Source organism: Indicator indicator, chromosome Z (genome assembly GCF_027791375.1).
Source record: "Indicator indicator isolate 239-I01 chromosome Z, UM_Iind_1.1, whole genome shotgun sequence".
NCBI classification, from domain to species: Eukaryota; Metazoa; Chordata; class Aves; order Piciformes; family Indicatoridae; genus Indicator; species Indicator indicator.
This window is the reverse complement of record NC_072053.1, coordinates 45,685,774-45,709,899: the sequence shown is the minus strand read 5'-3', so window position 1 is coordinate 45,709,899 and position 24,126 is coordinate 45,685,774. Positions and strand designations below refer to the sequence as shown.

General features: G+C 41.2%; 1 protein-coding gene across 3 annotated transcripts in view; it reads right to left on the bottom strand.

Annotated features, from left to right (window-relative positions):
- Positions 1-24,126, bottom strand: part of FOCAD (focadhesin) — a 112,730-nt gene that overhangs the window by 29,041 nt on the left and 59,563 nt on the right. For all 3 annotated transcript variants that reach the window (XM_054397472.1, XM_054397474.1, XM_054397473.1), the window contains 9 exons: positions 22,172-22,360; positions 21,795-21,916; positions 15,244-15,336; positions 13,132-13,220; positions 11,223-11,264; positions 8,639-8,747; positions 8,089-8,205; positions 6,219-6,457; positions 4,527-4,616 (listed from right to left, as the gene is read on the bottom strand). In XM_054397472.1, coding sequence (XP_054253447.1) covers positions 4,527-4,616; positions 6,219-6,457; positions 8,089-8,205; positions 8,639-8,747; positions 11,223-11,264; positions 13,132-13,220; positions 15,244-15,336; positions 21,795-21,916; positions 22,172-22,360 — 1,090 coding nt within the window. The remainder of the gene's footprint in view (positions 1-4,526; positions 4,617-6,218; positions 6,458-8,088; positions 8,206-8,638; positions 8,748-11,222; positions 11,265-13,131; positions 13,221-15,243; positions 15,337-21,794; positions 21,917-22,171; positions 22,361-24,126) is intronic.

Below are 24,126 nucleotides of genomic sequence, written 5' to 3'. Positions count from 1 at the left end.
AGATTTCTGTTTGTGCATTGGAAGGATTAGCAGTGGTGGTCATCACTTCTTTCACGTCACACTAGGGGCTGCATGGAAAGAACTCTGTGTGTGTGTGTGTTACGATATATGTACACATATACCACAGAATCAGCCAGGTTAGAAAAGACCTTCAAGGTCATCAAGTCCAACCTATTACCCAACACCATCTAATCAACTAAACCACGGCACTAAGTGCCTCATCCAGTCTTATTTTAAACATGTCCAGGGACAGTGACTCCACCACCTCCCTGGGCAGCCCATTCCAATGGCCAATCACTCTTTCTGTGAAGAATTTCTTCCTAACATCCAACCTAAACCTCCCCTGGTGCAGCTTAAGACTGTGTCCCCTCGTTCTATGATTGGTTCCACGTAGAAGAGACCAAGACCTGCCTGGCTACAGCCACCCTTCAGGTAGTTGTAGACGGCAATAAGGTCTCCCCTGAGCCTCCTCTTCTCCAGGCTAAACAACGCCAGCTCCCTCAGCTGCTCCTCACAGGGCTTGTGCTCCAGACCCCTCACCAGCTTTGTTGCCCTTCTCTGGACACATTCAAGCAACTCAACATCTTTCTTGAACTGAGGGGCCCAGAATTGGACAGAGTACTCAAGGTGTGGCCTAACCAATGCTGAGTACAGGGGAAGAATGACTTCCCTGCTCCTGCTGGCCACACTATTCTTGATACAGGCCAGGATGCCATTGGCCTTCATGGCCACCTAGGCACACTGCTGCCTCATGTTCAGGCAGCTGTCAATCAGTACCCCCAGGTCCCTTTCTGTCTGGCTGCTCTCCAGCCACTCTGTCCCTAGCCTGTAGCTCTGCATGGCATTATTTTGGCCAACGTGTAGAACCCAGCACTTAGATGTATTAAATCTCATGCCCTTGGACTCTGCCCATCTGTCCAGCCTGCCAAGGTCCCTCTTCAGAGTCCTGCTACCCTCTAACAGATCAATACCTGTACACAACTTGCATCTGCAAATTTACTGATGATGGACTCAATCTGCTCGTCCAGATCATCACTAATGATGTTGAACAGGATAGGGCCCAACACTGATCCCTGGGGGACACCATTAGTGACAGGCTGCCAGCTGGATGTGGCACCATTCACCACCACTCTCTGGGCCCAGCCCTCCAGCCAGTTCCTAACCCAGCACAGAGTGCTCCTGTCGAAGCCACAGGCTGACAGCTTGGCCAGGAGTTTGCTGTGGGGGACAGTGTCAAAGGCCTTGCTGAAGTCCAGGTAGACTACATCAACAGTCTGCCCCACATCCACCACCCAGGTCACCTGGTCATAAAAGCAGATCAGGTTGGTCAGGCAGGACCTGCCCCTCTTAAATCTTAAATCCCTTGGCCATCCTGTAGGTGCTGTGTGATTGCACTCAGGATGACCTCTTCCATAGTCTTGCCTGGCACTGAGGTCAGGCTGATAGGCCTGGAATTCCGTTCTTGTGGATGGGCATCACATTGGCCAGCTTCCAGTCATCTGAGACCTCACCAGTGAGCCAGGACTGCTGATAAATGATGGAGAGTGGCTTGGCCAGCTATCTGCCAGCTCTCTTATTACCCTGGGATGGATTCCATCCCCATAGACTTGTGGGGATCCAAGTGGCTCAGCAGGTCTCTTACTGCTTCCTCTTGGATTACAGGGGGACTATACTGCTCCCTGACTCCATCTGCCAGCTCAGGAGACCAGTTGTCCTGAAGACAACCTATCCTACTATTGAAGATTGAGGCAAAGAAGGTGTTAAATACCTCTGCCTTTTCCTCATCCTTTGTTATTATATTCCCTTCCATGCCCACTAAGGAATGAAGGTTGTCCTTGTCCCTCCTTTTCCCATTAATATAAACACATTTTTTATTGTCCTTCACATAAGTGGACAGTCTAAGTTCTAAATGGGCTTTTGCCTCTCTCATTTTTTCCTACATGACCTAGCAACATCCTTAAACATTTCCTGGGTTACCTCCCCTTTTTTCCAAAGGTGATACACCCTCTTGTTTTCACTTATTTTATTCAGAAGCTCATTGCCCATGCAGTCCGGCTGTCTCATCGTCAGCTCATCTTCCAGCACATTGGACAGCCTCTTCCTGCATCTTCAAGATTTCTTCCTTGAAGTAGGTCCAGCCCTCCTGGACCCCTTTGTTTTCAAGGGCTGTTTCCCAAGGTACTTTCCAGGTTAGTTCCTTAAATAATCTGAAGTCTGCCCTCTGGAAGTCCAGAGTGGAGGCTTTGTTGATGCCCCTCTTAGCTTGACTGCATATTCAAAACTCAATCATCTCATGGTCACTGGTCCCCAGGCAGCCTCCAAACTCCACATCTCCCACCAGCCCTTCTCTATTTGTAGAACGAAGGTCAAGCAAAGCCTTACCCCTGGTAGGCTCTCACAGCAGCTGTGATAAGAAGCTATCCTCCATACACTCTAAGAACCTTCCAGACTGACTCCTCTCTGCTGTGGTAAGTTTCCAGCAGACATCTCGCAGAGTAAAGTCACCCAGAAGAACAAGGTCTGGTGATTTTGAAATAGACTCTAGCTGCATATAGTATAATTCCTCAACCTCTTCATCCTGGTTGGGTGGTCTATAACAGACTCCCACCAGGATGTCAGCCTTGTTGGCCTTCCTCTAATTCTCACCCACAGGCACTTACATCATCATCCTTAATCTCCAGTTCAGTGGCGTCCAGAGCCTCCCTAATGTACAGGGCCACCCCTCCACCCCTTCTCCCTTGCCTGTCTCTCCTCAAGAGCCTATAGCCATCAAATACAGTGCTCCAGTCATGTGAGTCATCCCACCACGTTTCTGTGATGGCAACTACATCATAGCTTTGCTGCTGCACCAAGGCTTCCAGCTCCTCTTGTTTGTTACCCATACTGCATGCATTAGTGTGCATGCACTTCAGTTGGGCTGCTGGTTTCTCCCGATTCTCACTTACCACTCTCAGTCTCCTGTCTGCAGAGACTGATTTCATCCCCTTCCCCCTTCAAGTCTAGTTTAAAGCCCTGTCAATGAGCCCTGCCAACTCCCTTCCTAAAACCATTTTCCCCCCCTGGGATAGGCTATTCCTATCTCCTGCCAACAGGCCTGGCCTCTTGTAAATCAAGCCATGGTCAAAAAACCCAAACCCTGCTGGTGACACCAGGCTCAGAGCCAGGTATTAATATGTTGGTATATCCTGCCTAATCCCTCATCATTCCCCACAACTGAAAGGATGGAGAACGCTACCTGTGCTCCCGATCCCTTGACCCAAGACTCTGAATTCCTTTCTTCATTGTCCTTGGAGCAGTTATTGCTAGTTCATCACTATCTACTTGGAACAACAAAAAGGAGATAATACTCTGAGGGTACTATTAGGGACTGTAGCTTCCCCCTTACATCTCTAACCCAGGCCCCTGGGAGGCAGCAGACCTCCCTGTGTAGCAGGTTCAGTCTGCATATCGGACCTCCTGCTCCCTTAAGCAGTGAGTCACCAGTGACAATAATGACAGTGAGTCTTTTACTCCTTACTGAGAAGGTTTCAATGCAGGGGGCAGTTTGGCTAGACTTCAGTGACTCCTCTAAGCAGGAAGAGCCACCTTCCTTGCCGTTGTCCAGTTTCCCTGGCAGAGCACTGTACCTGTCCTTGTCTCCGTCTTCATTCTCCTGGTTGTCAAGTCCCAAAGCCCCATACCTACTGTGCAATGGCAGCCAGGTAGGTGAGAGGGGCTGAGGAGGTTCTTGCTTGCCTCTCTTGAGGAGGGACCTCTTTCCATTCCCCCTTGCCCATTATGTCCCCTCCTGTCTGGTGACATGAGGAGTGGGGGGCCTCCACTACTTATAGAGCCTTTTCCTGGTGCCTTGCACTCAGAGTATGGCTCCACCAATCTATCTCACTTTCACACTGATTGTTCTCAGGCTCTCTACCTCCTCTCTCAGTTGACTACCTGCCTGAGCAGGTCAATATATATACACGGATGCACTCACATTGAAGAGATGGTACACAGAAGAACAAACCAGCAGGAAAACCCTGAAATTCAGAAAGCACCAACACACAGTCCTGCACCTAGCACCTGCTAACCTGAGACCAGAGGGGCTGGGCATCAGCTCTTGGGGACAGCTTTGGCGCAGCAGGCAACAAGCTCAGCCAGGGCCATACATGCACCCAGGCAGCAATGAGGGCCATCAGTGCACAGGCAGCATGAGCAGGACAAAGTCATGAGAGCCAGGAGAAGGATCACCCCTCTCTTCTCTGCTCACCAACACACCTGGAACACTCGGAACACAGGAAAGACATCAATAAAACTGTATAGGAGGCTACTGAGGGAGAAAGGCCCTTGCCCTAAGCAGAGGCTGTGGGACCACAGCTGGTTCATCTATGAGAAAGGATAGCACTGGGGGCTCTCAACAGCAACTCTTCTCACAGAACGGGCCGTCTCCTTATCATGTCCTTATACTCTTCTGTGTATAATTAAGGAAGAGAATCAATTAAGAAGGTGGAGTACAAAATAAAGTATCATCAGTAAGGAAGGAAACTCACTTGTACTCCAGACTGGTATCAAAGCAGCAGTCTTCTAATGCATCCAGGGATTTCAGTAGAACTAAGTTAATCTGCTGACCAGGCACATCACTACAAAAAACGAAACAGAAACCAAAAAATCTAAACCATAGTTTTGCTCTTTACATCACAGAGTATATTAAACCTCCTGCTAAGACCGAACATGCCACTAAATAGAGTTGTTTTCTTGAGATAACAAGTATTATACTAGTCTGTAAGCAATGATTGTGTTACTGGTAATTTGTGTCACACTCAAAGATGCTCATATATAAGTAATACAAACATACTGACACCTTAAATTGCAACCATTATAGCTGCAACATCCAGAACAAAACCCAGCACCCAGGATTTGTAAAACATGCTTGGCAGCTGGAGCAGGATACTGACGGAACATCTCAGCTAGACCTGTAACAATTTATAAGATAAAAATTCATGAAAATATCTCCCTCCATCTCTTTGACTAACTGATGAAAAAGGATGCATTTACATCTTACTCCAAAGACATCATAGGTGCTCCCCTCTTCCAAAACATGTACACAGTTTTCTTAATGAACAGGACAACTTTAATGAAAACTAGTTCTCTGAATCAGTATTAGCTACAGATGTAGCTATGGCTACACCTCTACAAGTTTTGCTGTTATGGCAACTCAATGCTTGGAAGACTGTGTGAGATTAAACTTTGAAATTACACAGAGCAGTGGGAGAGTAAAAACTGATACAGATTCTAAACATTTTTTGGATAAATTTCTTAATTTCAACACCCTTTGTCAAACCAACAAACACATTCTCCTCCCCTGTCAAATTTCACATATGCCAAAACAACAAGCTGATCTAACATCGTTCTTTAAGAATCTTTTAATGCTTGCACATAGCTCATATGTCAGCACTGACTAATCATCCAGAGACAGTCCATCCACAAATTATACCAGAGTCAGAAACAGTAAGGCATCAAGACACTGAAGCACAAAGCTTAGAACAGAGCAATGCTGCGTAGTGTTTTAACAAAGGCAGGTGCACTGAAAACATTAGCTTTGCTGAGCTAAATTAGCCTCTTACCTGTGCTATTAACATTTATCATGTTATTACTGTTATTATTATTACGGGCAGGTAGAATTCCTAGTAGTCAAGAAGCTAGAGGAGGATAAAGTTAAACCTACTTCCTCACTTCTCTGGAATCATTGGAAATTTGCAACTGCAGCCAATCCTTTTGTAAAGAAAGCATTTTCTATCAACTTCAGAATGCCTCTTTGCTGCCAATGTAGCTGCTAATAGCTTAGTTTAAAGACAGCTCATTACACCACTTCTGCTGCAACTCCATCCCCGTATGTGTACTCACATGAGGTAATTATCCAGTGTCCAGAGTACCACTTAGAAAGGAACTGATGAGAACCGTGGATTATTTTACAATTAAGTCTCCTAGAGCAGCTAGTCCCCCTATTCTAGCTGACAGTTTTCCACATGTACCTTAAGATACAACAAAAATTAGTCATTCATCCTAAAAGACTGGCAAGATATCCAGGATATTAAGAAAGGTTGCAAAGTCCCTCAAGAACCATTTGCCTAGGACTTGAAAATAGGTTAATTCCTCAGAAGTTAAAGCTTTATACAGGAAAAATTACATTGTCTGCAGACCTATATTATGTACGGTATTGCATTACATATGGTAATCCTCACCTGACTTTTTCTTCATACAAACATGAGATAAACATCCCCAGACCAAGGCCCATGTGGATTTGAACAGCTTGAGACTCATCAGCATTTGGTTTCCCAGGTAACCTGTCAGTCAGCATATTCAGGACCTCCTCAACTTTGTCTTTGTATGACACAATGAAAATTGGCACCAGGAGAGACAAAGCAGTGGCGGCACAGGAACGAGCTATAATACTAGCAGTATTTTCACTGGAATAGGATTTCTAGAAAAACATAAGTTAAGATACTTTTAATTTTTTTTTTACATTATTTTCCTCTTAGAGGAAGTTAAAAAAAAATCCTTTTCACGTAGTAACACTCAGGACTTCAGAATTTTAAAATAAATACCTATGCAGCAAACAGAAGCACAGGTATATTGCAACCTGGCAACAAATAGTAACTCATGGAATTCCCAACAGTAGCTTTTCCATTTGCATTACCTTATAAGAAGCTTAAAACTAGGGTAATTCCAAGTACAATTCTTAAGTGTAAATAAGATCATTAAGTAAGAAACTGTGAAAAAAGGGTAAGACAGGATGCAATTACATTTTAACAGCTATTTTAGTTTTTACCTTCCTTACCAAAATATCCAGCAGCACAATCAGAAGAGCAAAGAGAAACTAGTCATGATGTTAATGTACTTCTGTGATTAGAGACACCAAGAATTAAGCAAGTTGGAAAAACCACTACCTTAAATACGTCACACCTAGGATGACAAAGTACTATGGCAGTTGGAAAGATAACTGTAGGGATGCCTTCTAGAAAAAAGATCCCTTAAGGTTTTTAATTCCTTTCCACCTCAAAAGATAAAATCCACAGGTACCTTTACTTATAAAGCAATGGACAGATTCTAAGTAATAGCCTAATGTATATTTAACAACTTCGACAAACAGTTCTGAATAGGAAAAAATAAAAAAAACCCCATCCCATCAGGATGCAAGGTACTCAGCCAGACAGTGGTTTATGTTCTACGCCTCTAGATTTTAGAAGTGTAAGGTTTTTTTTTTTTTTAAACAGAGTGGATTTTAGAAATGAAACACTGCCACATTCTTCCATCTCAAATCCATCTTTTTCAAACAGCATTATTTTGAAAGGCAGGAGTCAGAGAAAAAATTGGCAAGAACTGCCAGTGCCAACCAAGTAGGTGAATTTCCTTACGAACACTCCGTGTAGTATTTACTTAACACTGCATTTGATTTGATGATCCATGTCCCCTATTAGTGATAGCAATGGTCACATGCCAGAGCTCACTCGGATCCATCAGTCATTATCAATGCTTTGATTCTAACATCTCACTACTATAACTTGGTCATTTTGACAGAGTCAAAAGTTGACAATACTTATTCCTTAAGGTCTACACCGAACTTTTAGACCACCTTCAGCTGCTACTTAAGAACTACCTGATACTTACATGGCTTGAGAATTTTAGGCTGGTTATCATGTTGCAAGCACATATGAGACAACTTCTACTGGCCATCAGGGGGTCAAGACATACTGTAATGTAAGAATCACTGGCTCCACAACTACTAGATCTTAAGAAACTATGCACTTCAGAGCCAGGGGAAATGGTGTCAGAATCACTCAGGATTTGATAGTGTGGTCTGAGGAGACACACTGAAAATTCTAGGGTTTGAAGGTTTCTTTTTTTTCCCCTACAAATTTTTTTCATTCATATATTCTCAGATGTGGTTTTCACTACATAAGCAGAAAACACAACAAAAGAAAAAGAACAAAAGCAAGTTTTGATTCTCCTGTATTACAACCACTACAGGACACAAAGACCAGGACACCATACCAAAAACTCCATGTATTAAATAGAGATATATTCTTTTGTCTTTAACTTCACAACACATACCTGGTAGAACCATGGGAAGACTTGACCTTTAGGGTGGTATCGGCTATTTACAATACTAAATAGGGTCTCTGTGATCATAGAAATCCAGTGTTTTGTGGGAAGAAAATCAGGTTCAGCCTGCAAAAAAATTCAAACCCCAGTATTCATTGTTATTTTTTTCTTAAATCATGTCTTAATGGAACAGAAGTTCAGCAGCTGATGTTCCAACTATGGTCCATCAGGAATGAGATTATTTTGTCATCAGTATATTTTACTTGCCCTTACTATGTTTTATTTGACAATGCTGACCCTTCAAGACACCACTACCTCTATCACATCTATAAAAAACTAACACATAAATGGTTAGGTTTCTTGTGAGAAGGTGCCTATATACTGACTGCTTTTGTATAGATCACACAGCAGCTACCAGATAGCATTAATTGAGCAGGGTGAAATTTGAACCTGAAAATGGGAAATACTCACATCCACTTACTAGCCCTGCAAGCACCTAGTCATATGGCTTCACTGTATTCTATTAAAAATAGAGAACCTCTTTCCCAGATTGACTTACCTCAGGAATCCCTTCAGTGTATGAGGAAAGGCTGCTTTCATATTTGGCTACAGCAACTGCAAGACCAGTTAAGGCAAAAATCACATTCCCTTTCACCACTGGGCTGTCTCTGGACAATAAAAAGGCAAACAGTAAAGAAGTGTAATAGCAATAAAAGGCAGCAAATTATGTATTTCAGTGCAGGAAAGCTATGCTACAGGTGGTCCAAGTGGGAAGGTCTTTGCACCTAGCAGCTTTACTGGGCTTTCCTCTAGCTCAGCAAAAGTCTATTACATTTCATCTTTAGGAATTAAAACAAAGAATGGTAAAGAGAGGCGTTTCAGTCTTTTTTTCCCTTGTATGTCTTTTGTATAAAGCCTAGAATGCAAAAAGTTGTATAGAAACAGAAGCTTGCTTCCACTATGAGGACTGCCACTCAGCAGAGCAAGTAGCAGTCACAAAAACTAAACAGGTGGCCTTAACAAGAAGTATCTCTACATAGGACAACAACATCAGGCTCTTCAAACAGAGAATGCCAGAGAGGCAGGTGCCTGCAACAACAGCTTTTCATGAAATTTAGCAGAGCAGCCATCACTCATCTCAGCCTAAAAGAAGCTTTTAATTACTCCTCTATGCAGTGAAAATATTAATATAACAGAAAATGGTAAGTTTCAAGGAGTACTAACTTCTACCACAGTGCAAGCCCTTTACTTTTATGGAACTTAATTAAAAAAAATTCTGCTACCTGAAAAAGAGAGAGAATATAACTGTATTCATTTTAATGAACAGATTAAAATGTCAATATCCCAGTCATTCCTGGAAACACATATTGCAATATAATGCTGCTGGAACTCTTAGTGGTTTTGCAATAACCCCTGAACAATATAACTGTATTAGACCACTTATAGTCTTGCACTAGACTAGTACAAAGTGTACTACACTTCTTGCATCCATATTCCATTTCTACAAACTTCCTCACTTATTTCTGTAAAAATGCACCTACTCTGCAAATGTAGGTATTTGTTCCAGATCCATAGATCTCACTTTCATAAAAATATTTTCTGGATTTCTGTGGTTTCACTCTAAAATAAGACATGCAAGTCCTGTTTCCCTTCAGAAAAGAGATACCTACAAATAACTACAACTAGGTGTATAAATAAGGTTTTTAAAATTTCCCCATATCTCTTGCTTTAAATAATTTCCCAATCTATGTATATAACTTTCATTGTTGTTGATTATCAACTTCTAAAAGGCTGCATTTCATGATGTACCTCAGAGAGAAACTTACAAATCTACACTCATGAAAGGTGGATGCTGTACATTTAATGGAGGTAAAAATCATCATTCTGGCAAGCCCCAGGATGAAACAGAGCAGTGTCTTACTCTTTCCTGAAAATATGAGGAAAACCCCCAGTATTTTCTTAACAAAAGTCTGTAAGTACAAGAAGTTCTAGAGAGATGAGATGTGCACAGGAAGTCCTGTTGTTACCTACAGAAAATTCACCACTCCCCCGCAACTGACCGATGCTTCTACCTCGACTAATTCTGCTAATGAATTTCTGTAACTAAATTCGTAACTTTAATTCTGAGATGAAGAACACAAAATATTTACAGTTTATTATTTTGTTACTCCTTGATTTATTTCTTTCTAATACCTTACTTTAACAGAACTATTTATTGAGTACCTAAAATATCAAGCAGATCTTCCAATTTCACCCCTCTTTAACAGGCTCTTCAAGACAGGATGACAAGAAAGGAAATGTAATAGTAGGAATATCTTAAATATCTGAACATGTTCCTTTAAAAAAGTAAAGAGGTTAAACCTTTATAGAAAGTCTTAATGAAAATCTCTACAAATCTCACAAGTACTTCAAAGTCTTCTAAATGTTTATGAGAATATCAAAGTTAACACAGTCTGTGAGATTTCAATGTAATTTGTTCACTGATTACATTTTCATGACTTAAGATTTTCTAAGTACTTGTTCTTATGAGGATTCATATTCCTGACACTTTTCGCTGTTAAGCAAATGACCAGTTTCATGTTAACCAGGGGCAAAGCATAACAGGAAGCTTGCAGACAGCGGAGAGAAGAAGTCAAATTATTTTAGCAGCCTAAGAAGGCAGGTTAAGGCATTAAGGCTGCCTAAAGGCCACGTGCTAACTCTAATAAAAAAAAAAAAAAAGGAAACCTTTGACAATATGAAAATATGTAATTTTCTGCCTTTGGGGACACATGGGCACAAGAAAGACACCTTAACAGAGATAATACGGTTTTGAAGAGCCCACACTTCCCTAAAGACCATCCAAATTCTAGATATATGAAGCTACTTAAGGCAGTCTACTAGTTAATAAACAAATGAACAAAACAAAAAACAACCCCCAGAAGAACAGATCAACAGTGTACATAACACTGCACAGGCTTTACTCAAAACACAAAGCATCAGCCCTTCTAATACAGTCAGTGGAAAAAACCTCAAAGCACAAGTCAGGGAATAACAGCAGTCTTCTGAAATCATGAAACTGGCACATAACCACTTGAAGAAAGTATTAAGATTTGCTACAAAAGAGGAATCATTCTCATCTGTACTAAATTAGCAGCACTTACTTAGAAGCACCTTTGATGACATCAGTCAACATATCTCTGACCCTGCAACAGAAACATTCATTGTATCATGAACTCAGCTAATTTCCCCTTATGCCTTACACATGTCTATTAAAGGTTAATGTCATCTAGCTATCAGAAGTCTTAGCACAAATTAATCTCAAGCACTAAAACTGTAAAAGTGCTTTTTAACAACTAATATTTCTTCACGTTCATGTGCACACTACCAATGTTTATATATAAAGGGTTCCTATTTGAATTCATACTACTTTTTGTAAAATACAAATTCATGCAACACCCAAAAGTCAGTTATCTGAGCTGTTGCATGCAAGTTTCCAGATCACTGTGCTACATCTCATAATAAATATAAAATAAATTTTATAATAATTTATAATAAATAATATTATTTATTATAAGCATAATAAAATAAAAATGCTTTACAACAGACAACAGTAACAATTTATCCAGCACTTATTATACCCATGGAAACCAGTATGGGCAGTTATGTGATTAGGCAATACAGGAACCTGAATCCACTTAAGTCAAAGCCATAGGAGTAGTTACAATTTCTTATGCATTACTCTAGATGATTAAGAATAGGCTACTTCTCTGCCTTTGTTTAGTTTTGCATTCATACCAGGGCAGAATTAGAGATGCAGTGAATCTTCTTTATTGCCAGCTTTGGATCTGCTACACTACAATATGAAAAGCATCCTGGCCATGACTGACATCCTACAGAAGAATATAAGCTGCAATCACAGTTCAACAACACACGATTAGAGGACTAAAAACGCATGCCTTGTACAATAGGGCCATCGTGTATCAGGACAACTATGATACAGTGGCCATCACAGCAATGAGGTGAGATGCCTCCCATGACTGGAGTGCCACAATCAATAGCTACAAACTCTTCAGAAAGGGTAGGTGAGGAAGGAGAGGCAGTGAGGTGGCCCAGTATTGCAGGAGTGTTTTGATTGTTATGAGTTCAATGATGGTACAATTCTGGGTGGATGACCAAGCCCAAAGAAGTGATGGTGAACAGAGTTAAATCCAGTTGGCAGCCAGTTACAAGTGATGTTTACCAAGGCTCAGTATTGAGGCCAGTTCTCTTTAGCATCTTTATCAATGATCTGGACAAGGGGGTAGAGCGCAACCCCAGTAGGCTTGCAGATGACATTCATTTGGGAGACAGTGTTGATCTGCTTGAGGGTAGCAAGGCTCTACAGAGGGACTTGGACAGGCTGGATTAATTGGCTAAAGCCAACTGAATAAACATTGAACAGGGCCAAGTACTAGGTTCCTGCCCTTCGGTCACAAGAGACTCACGCAAGGGGTTGCTGTGACAAGAAGAACCAGGGAGGTGATTGTCCCCCTGTATTTAGCACTGGTAAAGCCACACCTTGAGTACTGTGTTCAGTTTTGGGGCTCTCACCACAAAGAGGACATTGAGGTACTGGAGTTGGTCCAGAGAAGTGCAAGGAAGCTGGTGAAAACCATGGGAAAAAAGGGTCTTCTGAGGAGCATCTATGGGAACTGTGTGCTTTGTGTGGAGGAAAGGATGTTGAAGGGAGACCTCCTTGTTCAATTATCTTAAAGGTCTTTTCTAACCAAAACGGTTCAACGATGCAAAACCAAATACAGCCTTCCATTCCTTGCACATGTTCATCCCACAAAGATCAAACACTGTGGAAGGGAATCTGTGAACCCATGCCTATGGGAATCTTTTCAGTAGTCTTTTTCTTCCTGCCCCAACTCCCCACCTACCCAGCTTGTACTTTGTATCTGGTGTTTGGTTGTAGGTCTTTCTGTTAGTGCTTATACAGTTTTTAAAACAAAGGCTTTAAAGTTTCACTCTTTTATGCCCTCTCACTTCCCATTACACGTGATCAGAAGGAGACAGGCAGTTCCTCACCAGAGCCACGCTGTAAACTGCTTGTACTGCACTTCTTCAGGATCTTCTTTTCCATGCTTTAACTGCATCTCCAGCTCTGCCTGCCTGCCCTACAGAATTAGAGAAAGTCAGAAGTGGATGTTACATGGCAAATCATCACCAGATTTCTTCAGAAAACACTTCGTCAATGAATGTATCCTTTCAACTGAGGACAACTTCATAAATGAACTTGACTGCTTTTCACATAGGGTCTTATTGTAATACACAATATATTAATACACAATTAAGTGAAAGATTTTTTTTTAATTCTGAGTGAGGAAAATGAGCTACAGATGGCACAAATAGCAGCAGAGAGTGAGATATCTCTAATAGTTAATGCAAAGAGATGTTTCCTTGGGTACAGGTCTAGCAATCAGGGAATGAGATTTAGAAGCCCGATAGCTAAAATGTAAAATAGATTCTAACAGCAACATACCACTTTATTGATACACTACTTAAAGCAGAATTCCTTATCCTTTTTCTGCTTTAATGTTCAGTCTTCAGCTGTGAGACAACTACATCTCAACTTGTTTAGGTTGTCATTTATTGCTCCTTATTAAGTTATTAATCCTCCAGTGAAAAATACAGCTAACTTTTTCATGTATTAAATGCTTATAGTTTGGATGTGCAAGAAACCTGAGGAAATAAGAGGGTCACTCCTGTAAATCCATCTGTCACTCAAAAGGTGACTCTCCACAGAAATTAAAGAAGCATCTAAAACACGCTGACCAAAGAGAAAGCTGCATAAAAACTATGCAAAAACCTACTGCAATGTCCCCAAGCACATAAACATTTGTTTAAGTTATGTATGAAATCAACACCTCATCATGATGAGGTTGATTTCAGTCTCAAAAACATGCTGAATGCATGAACTGGCAGAAGTGCTTAAACATGTGAGTAGACATTCAAAAAAGAAAGACAAAAGGACTCTCACGTGTCCAAAGGAAAGAAAATCCTCACCCAAGTGTTCCTGTGAACTGCATTCTATGAATGCCTGCTTCCAAATTACTCTAGTAGCTGTTCAGAAATACTGAATTATGAACCATACAGACTAACTATCTTGTGTTGTAGTCTCTTTTGGCTATCTCAGATGAAATGTACCATACAAGTGTAGGGAATAAGTAAAGATACTAGGTCTCTAGTGAGGGACTGCAGAAGCAACAAAAATAGGCTCTACTGCCTCATACAGTGGCACACCATAGTACAAAGGCTTTCAGAAATGAGTGTGATAAATGCTGAATTTTCATGAAAACTTCTTAGAAGGGAGGCAAAAGAGAAAAGCAGTAACGGCCCTCTCTGTTGTCATGACATAAACTACAATTTGAATAGTTGCTTCCTGGGGCTTCCCCAGTTAAGAATCTAGTATTTTACTGATAAAATTTGTCCTGAAAATCTGAGAGAAGCACATTTTGCTACATAACAAAGTAAGGAAGAGTGAAAGCTTCTAGAATTCACTGAGCAACCTGAGCTGCTCATGCTGAAAACAGCTCATGTGGCAAGGAAACACAGAAAAACCCTCCCACTAGCACAAAGACAGCCTTCTAGAAGTTTTTTAGATCCTTTTTCTGTTGAAAAACAGAAATGACATTACACTGCTCTAAATATCAGGTCAGCTAACCTAATGAGAGAAGTGTGAAGACATTTCCTAATCATCAGATAGGACAGAAAAACAGAAGAGTCAAGTCCCTCTCAATGTATCAGCACTATATGCTGGTTAAGAGAAATTCCATTTAATCAGACATTCCTTGATAGCTTCTGTATCCTTTGTGATACCATTATTACAAGATTCCTACATGAAATAATAGGTTAGAGCTCTAGGTAAGATTTCATATTATAAAAATTCTAGTAATTGACACATTTTGCAACCTGACAAAAGAAGAAGTCTGCAGCAATCTGAACACTAAGCATGAGTTATACTCCACAAAGTATCCCATTAGTTCAAGATTCATTTTCATTTCCTTTTCACAAATTTTGTTATTAAGTATGTCAAGCATTATTTTTAAATTAAATTGCATGGATGCTCTTGCTGGTAAAAATAAAATACACTACTTGAACAAGCGTTGCTCTGCACAACATCGTGTACTTCAAAATTACCTGAAGGATGGCACTGTAGGTTCGACCCATAAATCCTAACCAGGACTGTGGCAGCAGTATGGAGCGGTGCCACTCAGAAGGCTGAATGTTAACCTGTGCAACACACCAGAAAGGGTAGAAGTGGTTACATTAAGTCTAAGATATGGAGATGTATATTCTCCAGCCCCTGATTTGCAGGCAACCGGTTGCTCAGGCCCATAGTACATTGCGTATGCTGTAGGAGACCAAAATGGTAATGTGCTTCATTGTCCTCTCTGGTTGTACCCAGACCAAGTTATTTTCGATTTTATTACCCAGGTCAGAGAAAACTGATCTCAGAGAGAGAAGCAGAACTATATATGGCAGTAATTAACAACAGTTAGTAGCACTGGTAGACAAAACCCATACATAACAAAGATGTTATTGCAATTTGCTTGTCATAGTTTTTGTAAACCTTAGGTGCTTCTAAAAGCTTGAAACAGGCACTTAAATACAAGTAGGTGACTATCTAAATACAGGAGAGATTATTCAAAAGGCATCAGTACAACTGAGGTACATATAACTCCGTTCAAGTATGTAATTAAAACTTCCTTTAAGAAAGAAATTGTTAAAAAAACAAAAGGAATCACAAAGTTTCTTTCCAGGAAGCACCAGTGGAACTAACATGAGGACCAAACCCTCACAGGTACAACAGCATCAACTTCATAATAAAATAATAACTGTCAACTACACAATCTGATGTATGAGCACAGACTTTCCTCAGGATCCCAAGCTTCTTCTCCTTAGTAAGCACCACAGAAAACTGACTCAAAGGATCACAGGATGTTAGGAGTTGGAAAAGACCTCCAAAGATCGAGTCCAACTCCCCTGTCAGAGCAGGACCATTCAATCTAGCGCAGGTCATACAGGAATACATCCATAGAATCAACCAGGTTGGAAGAGATCTCCAAGATCATCCAGTCCAACCCATTACCCAGTCCTACCCAATCAACTAGACCATGGCACTAAGTGCCCCATTAAGTCTTCTCTTGAAAATCTCCAGGGGCAGCAATTCCACCACCTCCTTCCAAAGGGCAGTCACTCTCTCTGTGAAGAACTTCCTCTTAACATCCAGCCTATACCTCCCCTGGCACACCTTGAATCTGTGTCCCCTCATTCTGTTGCTGGTTGCCTGGGAGAAGAGACCAAACCCCACCTGGCTACAACCTCCCTTCAGGTAGTTGCAGACAGCAATGAGGTCTCCCCTTGAGCCTCCTCTTCTCCAGGCTAAACAACCCCAGCTCCCTCAGCCTTTCCTCATAGGGTTTGTGTTCCAGGCCCCTCACCAGCTTCGTCGCCCTTCTCTGGACACGTTCCAGTACCTCAACATCTCTCTTGAACTGAGGGGCCCAGAACTGGACACAGTACTCAAGGTGTGGCCTGACCAGTGCTGAGTACAGGGGAAGAACAACCTCCCTGCTCCTGCTGGCTACACTATTCCTGATCCAGGCCAGGATGCCATTGGCTCTCCTGGCCTCCTGGGCACACTGCTGGCTCATGTTCAGCCTACTGTCAACCAGCACCCCCAGGTCCCTTTCTGCCTGGCTGCTCTCCAGCCACTCTGTCCCCAGCCTGTAGTGCTGTTCAAAGACTTCTCCAAAGCATGCTGAAAACAAAATGAAGTCAAGTAATCTCAGTAATAAGCCATTTTCTAGCCCTTAATACCTTAACAAAGTAATGACAAGAGTAAGTTCAGTAGAATGGGTCACAAATTCAAGGCCACCCAGAAGGTTTTCCAGACATCAGTCTTGAACGAAATATTTACCTTTCTTCCTGCAACTTGCATTTATGCAATTTATAAACCATAATTCAGAAAAAATGTGTATCACAACCAATTATAGGAGTCTCTATTTCCTTCTCTCCAGGATGGTCTTAATTGCAGCAACATTTTATTAAAGTGAAGACAGAAGTTCAGGTGTGCTCTCCTTTTAAACTTCTGTGGTTTTTGGACCCAAAAATAACATTAACTCTGTAATCAAAATTATGAGTATGCATTTTAAGATCTCATCATAGTTCATGGTGAGCACATAGAGATGTTTTTTCCTGCTACTGTCCAAATACCTCTGCTGTCTGCCTCTATCAAAAAAGGTTTTAAAACGTCATCACAGCCACCTGGACTCTACTGGGAATAAGTTATTGAGTATCAGCAGTTTTCAGCATAATGACTTTTTAATAAAGGAAAGGCAAACATGTCCAGTTGCAGTGGGATGGGATATATCTCAGTATCTGCTGTTTAAGGCCTACACTTCCTATTTCTGAAGTAAAAGAACATGACAGACTCCCTTAGCTATGGAAAAACCCTGTAAGCTGTGATCAAAAATTGCTCAAAGTTCACCTAGAGTAAATAATCTTGCCATATGGTCATTACTCTTCCTTTTAATTCTTTCTGGTTTATTTTATTACAAAGAGTAGACACTGTCAACATGTAAAGCATTCCATGTCTCAAGGTATGCATCCTCCTCCTCCTTTTCTCCATCATGTGCTCTACTGCCCTAATCTGTAGAAAAATGATAAACCAAAATAAACACCTGAAATCCCCCCTAAGTCTCATCTCTCCTATATGCCCCTCAAGATCGACATAAAGCAGTCACTATTCTTCTTTAAATGGATTTTACAACAAAAAAAAATAAAGTTCGACGATGATACCAAGCTGCATGGTGTAGCTGACACGCTGGAGGGACGGGATGCCATCCAGAGGGACTTTGACAGGCTGGAGAGGTGAGCACAAGTCAGCCTCATGAGGTTCAACAAGATTAAGTGCATCTGGGTTGGGGCAATCCCAAGCACCAATATAGGCTGGGCAGTGGCTGGCTGGAGAGCAGCCCTGAAGAAAAAGACTTGGGGGTGCTGGTGGATGAGAAGCTCAATATGAGCCACCAGTGTGCACCTGCAGCCCAGAAAGCCAATCACATCCTGTGCTGCATCAGGAGAAGTGTGGCCAGCAGGTCAAGGGAGGTGATTCTCCCCCTCTACTCCGCTCTAGTGAGACCCCACCTGGAGAGGGCTGGAGCACCTCTCCTATGAGGACAGGGTGAGCGCATTGGGGTTGTTCAGTTTGGAGAAGAGCAGGCTCCACAGAGACCTTATTGTGGCCTTCCAGTATTTTAAGGGGGCCTACAAGAAAGCTGGTGAGGGATGTTTTAGGGTGTCAGGTAGTGACAGGACAAGGGGGAATGGATCCAAGTTAGAGGAGGGTAGATTTAGATTAGACATTAGGAAGAAGTTCTTCACCATGAGGGTTGTAAGACACTGGAACAGGTTGCCCAAAGAGGTGGTGGAAGCCCCATCCTTGGATGTGTTTAAGACCAGGCTGGATGTGGCTCTGGGCAACCTGATCTATTGGAAAGTGTCCCTGCCCATGGCAGGCAGGTTGGAACTAGATGATCCTTGAGGTCTCTTCCAATCCTAACAATTCTGTGGTTCTGTGACTGTACTGATGCTTCTTGACCACTTTCAGTGGTAAACCTACAACACATTTGAGTATTAACACATCTATACAAATAAACACAATCTAACCAATGAAAAGAGATGATCTAGTCCTCCCCACAACCAACACCAGTACCCCCCTCTCTGCTATTCTGTTTCTCTAAAAAGGTGATGAGCACTCAAGGCTTCAGTCAGAACTGTTTGCCTTAGGTTCCCAAGGCATCTGCAGAAACTCCAGTCTCTCTCTTTGCCTCTACCCTGAAACTATTTTAGACTTGTGCAATTAGATCTGCCTGTGAAATTCACACTATACACACTTGTGCAGCAGAGCAAAAGCAGGCCTTCAGAAAACTTCAGTCACTCACGCAGGCAATATAAACCTTTAGATGTGTATTGTTGCCTTGAAAGCAACTAGACAACATGGTTGGATCAGGAGCGTATTATTAGCACCTTGCACATCTTATACAAAATTTGAAGACATGCTTCATTACCGGCAGAACTGCTGAGCAGCTTTTGATTAATTGCCTTTCTTCCTGGTAGTAAACATTTTGCAAATATGTGGAATAAGAGAAAGAAGAGAGGAACTAGAACATCTTTACATAACAAAGAACACTCAAGTAAAATTCACCTACAATTGGAAATGACTGAACAGAGTGCTGAAGATCATCACTTAAGCAATGCTGATACCCACCATTTCACTACTGGATACACAATAATAACAATTAACAACATCATCAAGCTTTGGTTAATTAATACTAGCTAGCATACACAAAGCTGACAATAAATAAATTCAGATTACTCTGAGTGTGTGATTAACGTGCAAGATACTGGGTGGGAAGGAGGCAGAGGGGAAGAGGCTCAAGAGACGTCTGAACTGACGGTGAGTGGCTGTGAAACACTGCCACAACAGTCATGGGATGTTTTTAGGAGGGAGCATAGCCAGACCAGAGTATCAAGAAGCTTTCCAAGAAGAGCTGCAGCCTGACATTTTATGCAATATGAAACAGCACAAATCAGGAGACAGTAATCTGAGCCTGTTGATCAATGCTTAAGAAGGGCGTGTCTCTCTAAAAAGACATGCAAGCATAGACTGTTTTGACCCAAACACGAGGCACAGAATGCTGCCAAACTGCAGAAGTACTCCTGTACTTCGGCACTTCTGAATACACATGGTGCAAGTATTGTATGCTTCTGCAAGACAGGCAAAGCAATTTCAAATTAAGTAAGAAGCTCACTTCCCATCTCCTGTGCATGCCAAATGAAAACCAAACTCCCTTGCAAGAACTGGATGCTTGCAGCATTAGTGCCTTTGAGCTGCCACAGCTCTTTGTATTTGGCTCATTTATTCTGCACTAACGTGTAGCCAGTAGAGGGCACACAAAAAAACCCATAGGGATCAGTGAAATTAGGCATATTTCTACCACTTCTTTGTGTATCTAATTGAGATAATACTGTTTAAAGAACCTAGAAACTATGACATCATTAATGTTTATGGCTCATCTTAAAATCTGCTATAGAGCACGGAGACTGGGAATCCCAGTAAGTTCTTTGTTATGTGCAACAGGTTTCTACCTCAATAGCCCTGACAACTCACAAGGCCTGTAAATTCAGATCACCTCTACCAAATGTGTGGCTATGAACTGTGGTTTAGGCAATACCCATACCTCAGTTAAATGTTCACTCATGTATTTAAATGTACTTCTCACACACATGACATACAAACTACAGCCTCAGTGATTTCAGAAATAAGGCTAGCATCCCATTATCTGTATTAGTGAAATGGGGACAAGAGTATCTCTTCTCGTTTCAAATTTTGTGTAGAGGATCTTTTTAACATACTTGCATGCCTACACTTATAACTCCTCCCCCCATTATTCTTCTGTGAGGAAAAAAAAGAAGTGTCTCTTTCTAAGGCATATTAGACAGAGAAGAAGTAAAGGAAAAACCTCTCAAGAGACTTCCTTCCTGAACTGTTTCATGGAGAAGACACATTCAGTAATTCCAGTAGTATTCCAGTAGTGGAAGCCAGCATAAAGTAGTTCATAATTTGAGCTACATCGACTGAAATATCTAGTCACTGAAGAACATACTGCAGTGGAGTCTGTGCCAGAAAATCCAATTATCATCTTAAGGTACTCCTCATACAAGGTTTGAATAAACCCTAGAATCTTGATTATGTCAAAATTAATCCAGGAAAAATGTACACAAAGAGCTTTCCACTTGAGTGCTCAAAGATGCATGTTATCATAGCACATCTAACAAATGCAGGGAATGCTTCTCCCTTATGTGTACAGAGTGCCTAACATGATTTTTTGTAGAGCAGTATTAAATACCATTCAGCTCACAACTGGCACTTCACTTTGCTCAATGTGTTGTGTTGAACTCTGAAACAATACCTTTGCAAAATCACATTGATTCCTATAGCCACTTCAGAGTGAACATGAGCCTAGGTCTTACTAACTCAATTTAGAACAATATTGTTACTTGATAACTCTGTAGCTTTAGCTCTTTTTTTACTGTTAAACTCTGCTTACTAGAACACTGAGGACTAACACATACAAAATAATGAATAAAATTTTGAAAAAAAAAAATTTTGAAAAAACCCAGGAGACTCAAACACCAAACCAAATTGTGCTGGAAAAGCCCGGGACTTGCTTTCTGAAAAGAAAATACATAAATAACTAATAGGACCATTTAAGCTTTTATATCCTTGCGTAGTAGAACAGGAATTGGTATTGCCATGGTGTGGATAAAAAAAAACAAACCTAAGTCTTTAACAAGTGCAGATACTCATACATGGTTTTAATTTCTGTCTCAATCTAAATGTTACAGAAGTGGGCTTTGTTTGTTTTGGTTTGTTTTTAAATCAGTCTCTATGCTTTCTTGCTCATATCAGACTGATGTAATTCTTATTTTTGTCCTGTGAGCAGAAACTTCAGTCAGATGCATGCAATTAATTTCTGAAGTAATAAAAAAATATTGTATTAGTAGAATTGTTTTATGAACTTTTAAGGAGATTAATACACTTCCATTTTTGTTATTAACTGTACAGGCAGAGAGAAAGAAGCATAACGCTTCTGGAAAAGGAAGAAATGTCAGCAACTTACCTCGTGAATGAGGGCTACCAGCATTTGCTGGAAACTGCGTGCTCTGCTGGCCAGAAATCGATTAATAGGCTTGCCATCTTTGCCCACATGGACTGGAAGGTCATAACAAAACAACATGCCAGCTTAAAGAAGGAGAAAAAGAGAAAAGAAAGGTCAATACCAATCAATACTAATGGCTAATAAAGTCTTGTGTAAGCAAATGGAGAACCCAAAGCAATTTAAATTAAATTTAATAAACCAAACAATTTAAAGCACATGTAAGCATATGGAAGTGGCATAAGATCACTGTTTCTTAAATTGATTCTCTCTCAGGTTTATAGAAATCTTTGGGTCAAAACACATAGCACTTGTCTAATTTCAAGAAAGTGACAACTTACCTGCAAGGCCTGGTGTCATGCCTGGTTTGTTGTTCCTCTCATACATTTTCAGCAAGAAGTTTGGAATGCTTGCCACAGTCTTCCTGTGGTCTGAGCATGTGGTCCCTCCTCTCAAGGCAGAATGATACACACTACGGGGCATGTTGGTCATCTCCTGTTTCACAAGTGATGCTGCAAATTCTTCAAATGCTGGATAAAGTACAAAAAAAATTATTTGGAGAACACTAGAACCACAAAACAGGAGATGTGGGAAGGGTCCTCTGGAGATGATCTAGTCCAATCCCACTGCTAATGCAGGTACACCTAGATCAGGTTGCACAGAATTGTGTCCTGGCAGGTTTTGAAAGTCTCCAGAGAAGGAGACTCCCCAGCCTCTCTGGGAAGCCACTTCCAGTGCTCCAGCACCCGCAAAGTAAAGGAGTTTTTCCTTAAGTTGAAGTGAAACCACCAGTGTTATAGTTTGTATCTGTTGCCCCTCGCCCTATCACAGCCACCACTGAGAAGAGCCCTTTTAGATATTTATATGAATGTGTAAGATCTTCTCTCAGTCTTCTCCTCTCCAGGGCAAACAGCTCCAGGTCTCACAGTCTCTCCTCATAAGGGAATGTCATAGCCTAATGACTGAGATTGAAGTACACAGTCGAAGACTTGGGAACTCTGTTCACATCTCTCTGACACCATGCTTTATGCCACTGCAACTCCAAGACACTCCAAGTAGGTCACGTGATACACTAAGGCTGGAGAGAAAAGCAGCCTTAATAAATTCCATGAGCTGTTGACTGCATTCTTTGACTGCTGCACCAATAACTGGCATATGCTGACAGAAGGGCAACGAGAAACAAAACTCATATTTACCAACATGGTGAAGAACTCTGCCTCTAAACATAGTGTTTTTCTTAAAGAGATTAAAAAGAAGCACAAGGCAAAGAGGGTAATTGGATTCCCAATTTCCCAACCTCATAGTGGAGCACCAGACTAAAACCAGTAGGTTTTTGTAGCATGGCAAGATGTGCATCTATCTCTGTGGATTAATTTTTTTCCCCACATGTAATGCCAATATTCTTCAAGCAAAAACGTCAGTTAACATTTTTTACTACAGTGATTCAGAAAGAAACTGTAAATCTTTGTTCCCAATCCTCAATACTATATAGTCTTCCAAAAAAAAACCAAACGTATGGACATGAAAATATAACTCACCTACCTGCTCTAGACTTCTATAAGTGCTGCTTTTCTTAAAGGTGTCTACAACAATTGCAAAGAAATTTTCTTAAAGAGAATATAGCTCTTTCTCCACTGGTAACCATCCACACTGACAAAGACACTCCAGCACAGGTAATACCACTGCTGTTTTATTACTGCTTCTCTTACTTATGTTGAAGGGCCTAATACATTCAAGTCATTCAAAAATTATTCTTCAGGCAAAATATACAACTCCAGGATCTAGGCTGCTGGATGTAACTCAAACTAGAAAATCTTGATAAATTTAATGAAACACATAGGCATGCAGCAAATCTTAGAATACCATTATTTTAATGCTTGGAATCAGTCTGAAGGAGGAAAAAAAAAGTAACTAATATCACAGCAACAAAATTCTTTGCGTCCTTCCTGAAGACAGAGACCTCTCAATAACAGTAAACAAATAGCTGTTGTTTGAAGTTTATAGTTTGTTCTGCACCCCTGTAGCCAAGAAGGCCAGTGTAATCCTAGGGTGCATTAGGAGTGTGGCCAGCAAGTCGAGGATAGTTATCTTCCCCCTCTACTCTGGAGTACTGAGTCCAGTTCTGGGCTTCCCAGATGGTTAGTGGACTGGAGCTGGAGCATCTCTCTGACAAAAAAAGGCTAAGAGACCTGGATCTGAGGAGACTGAGTGGGGATCTTATTAATGCTTATAAATATCTAAAGGGTGGGCACTGAGGATGGGGTCAGTCCCTATTCAGTGGTGCCCAGTGTTGGAA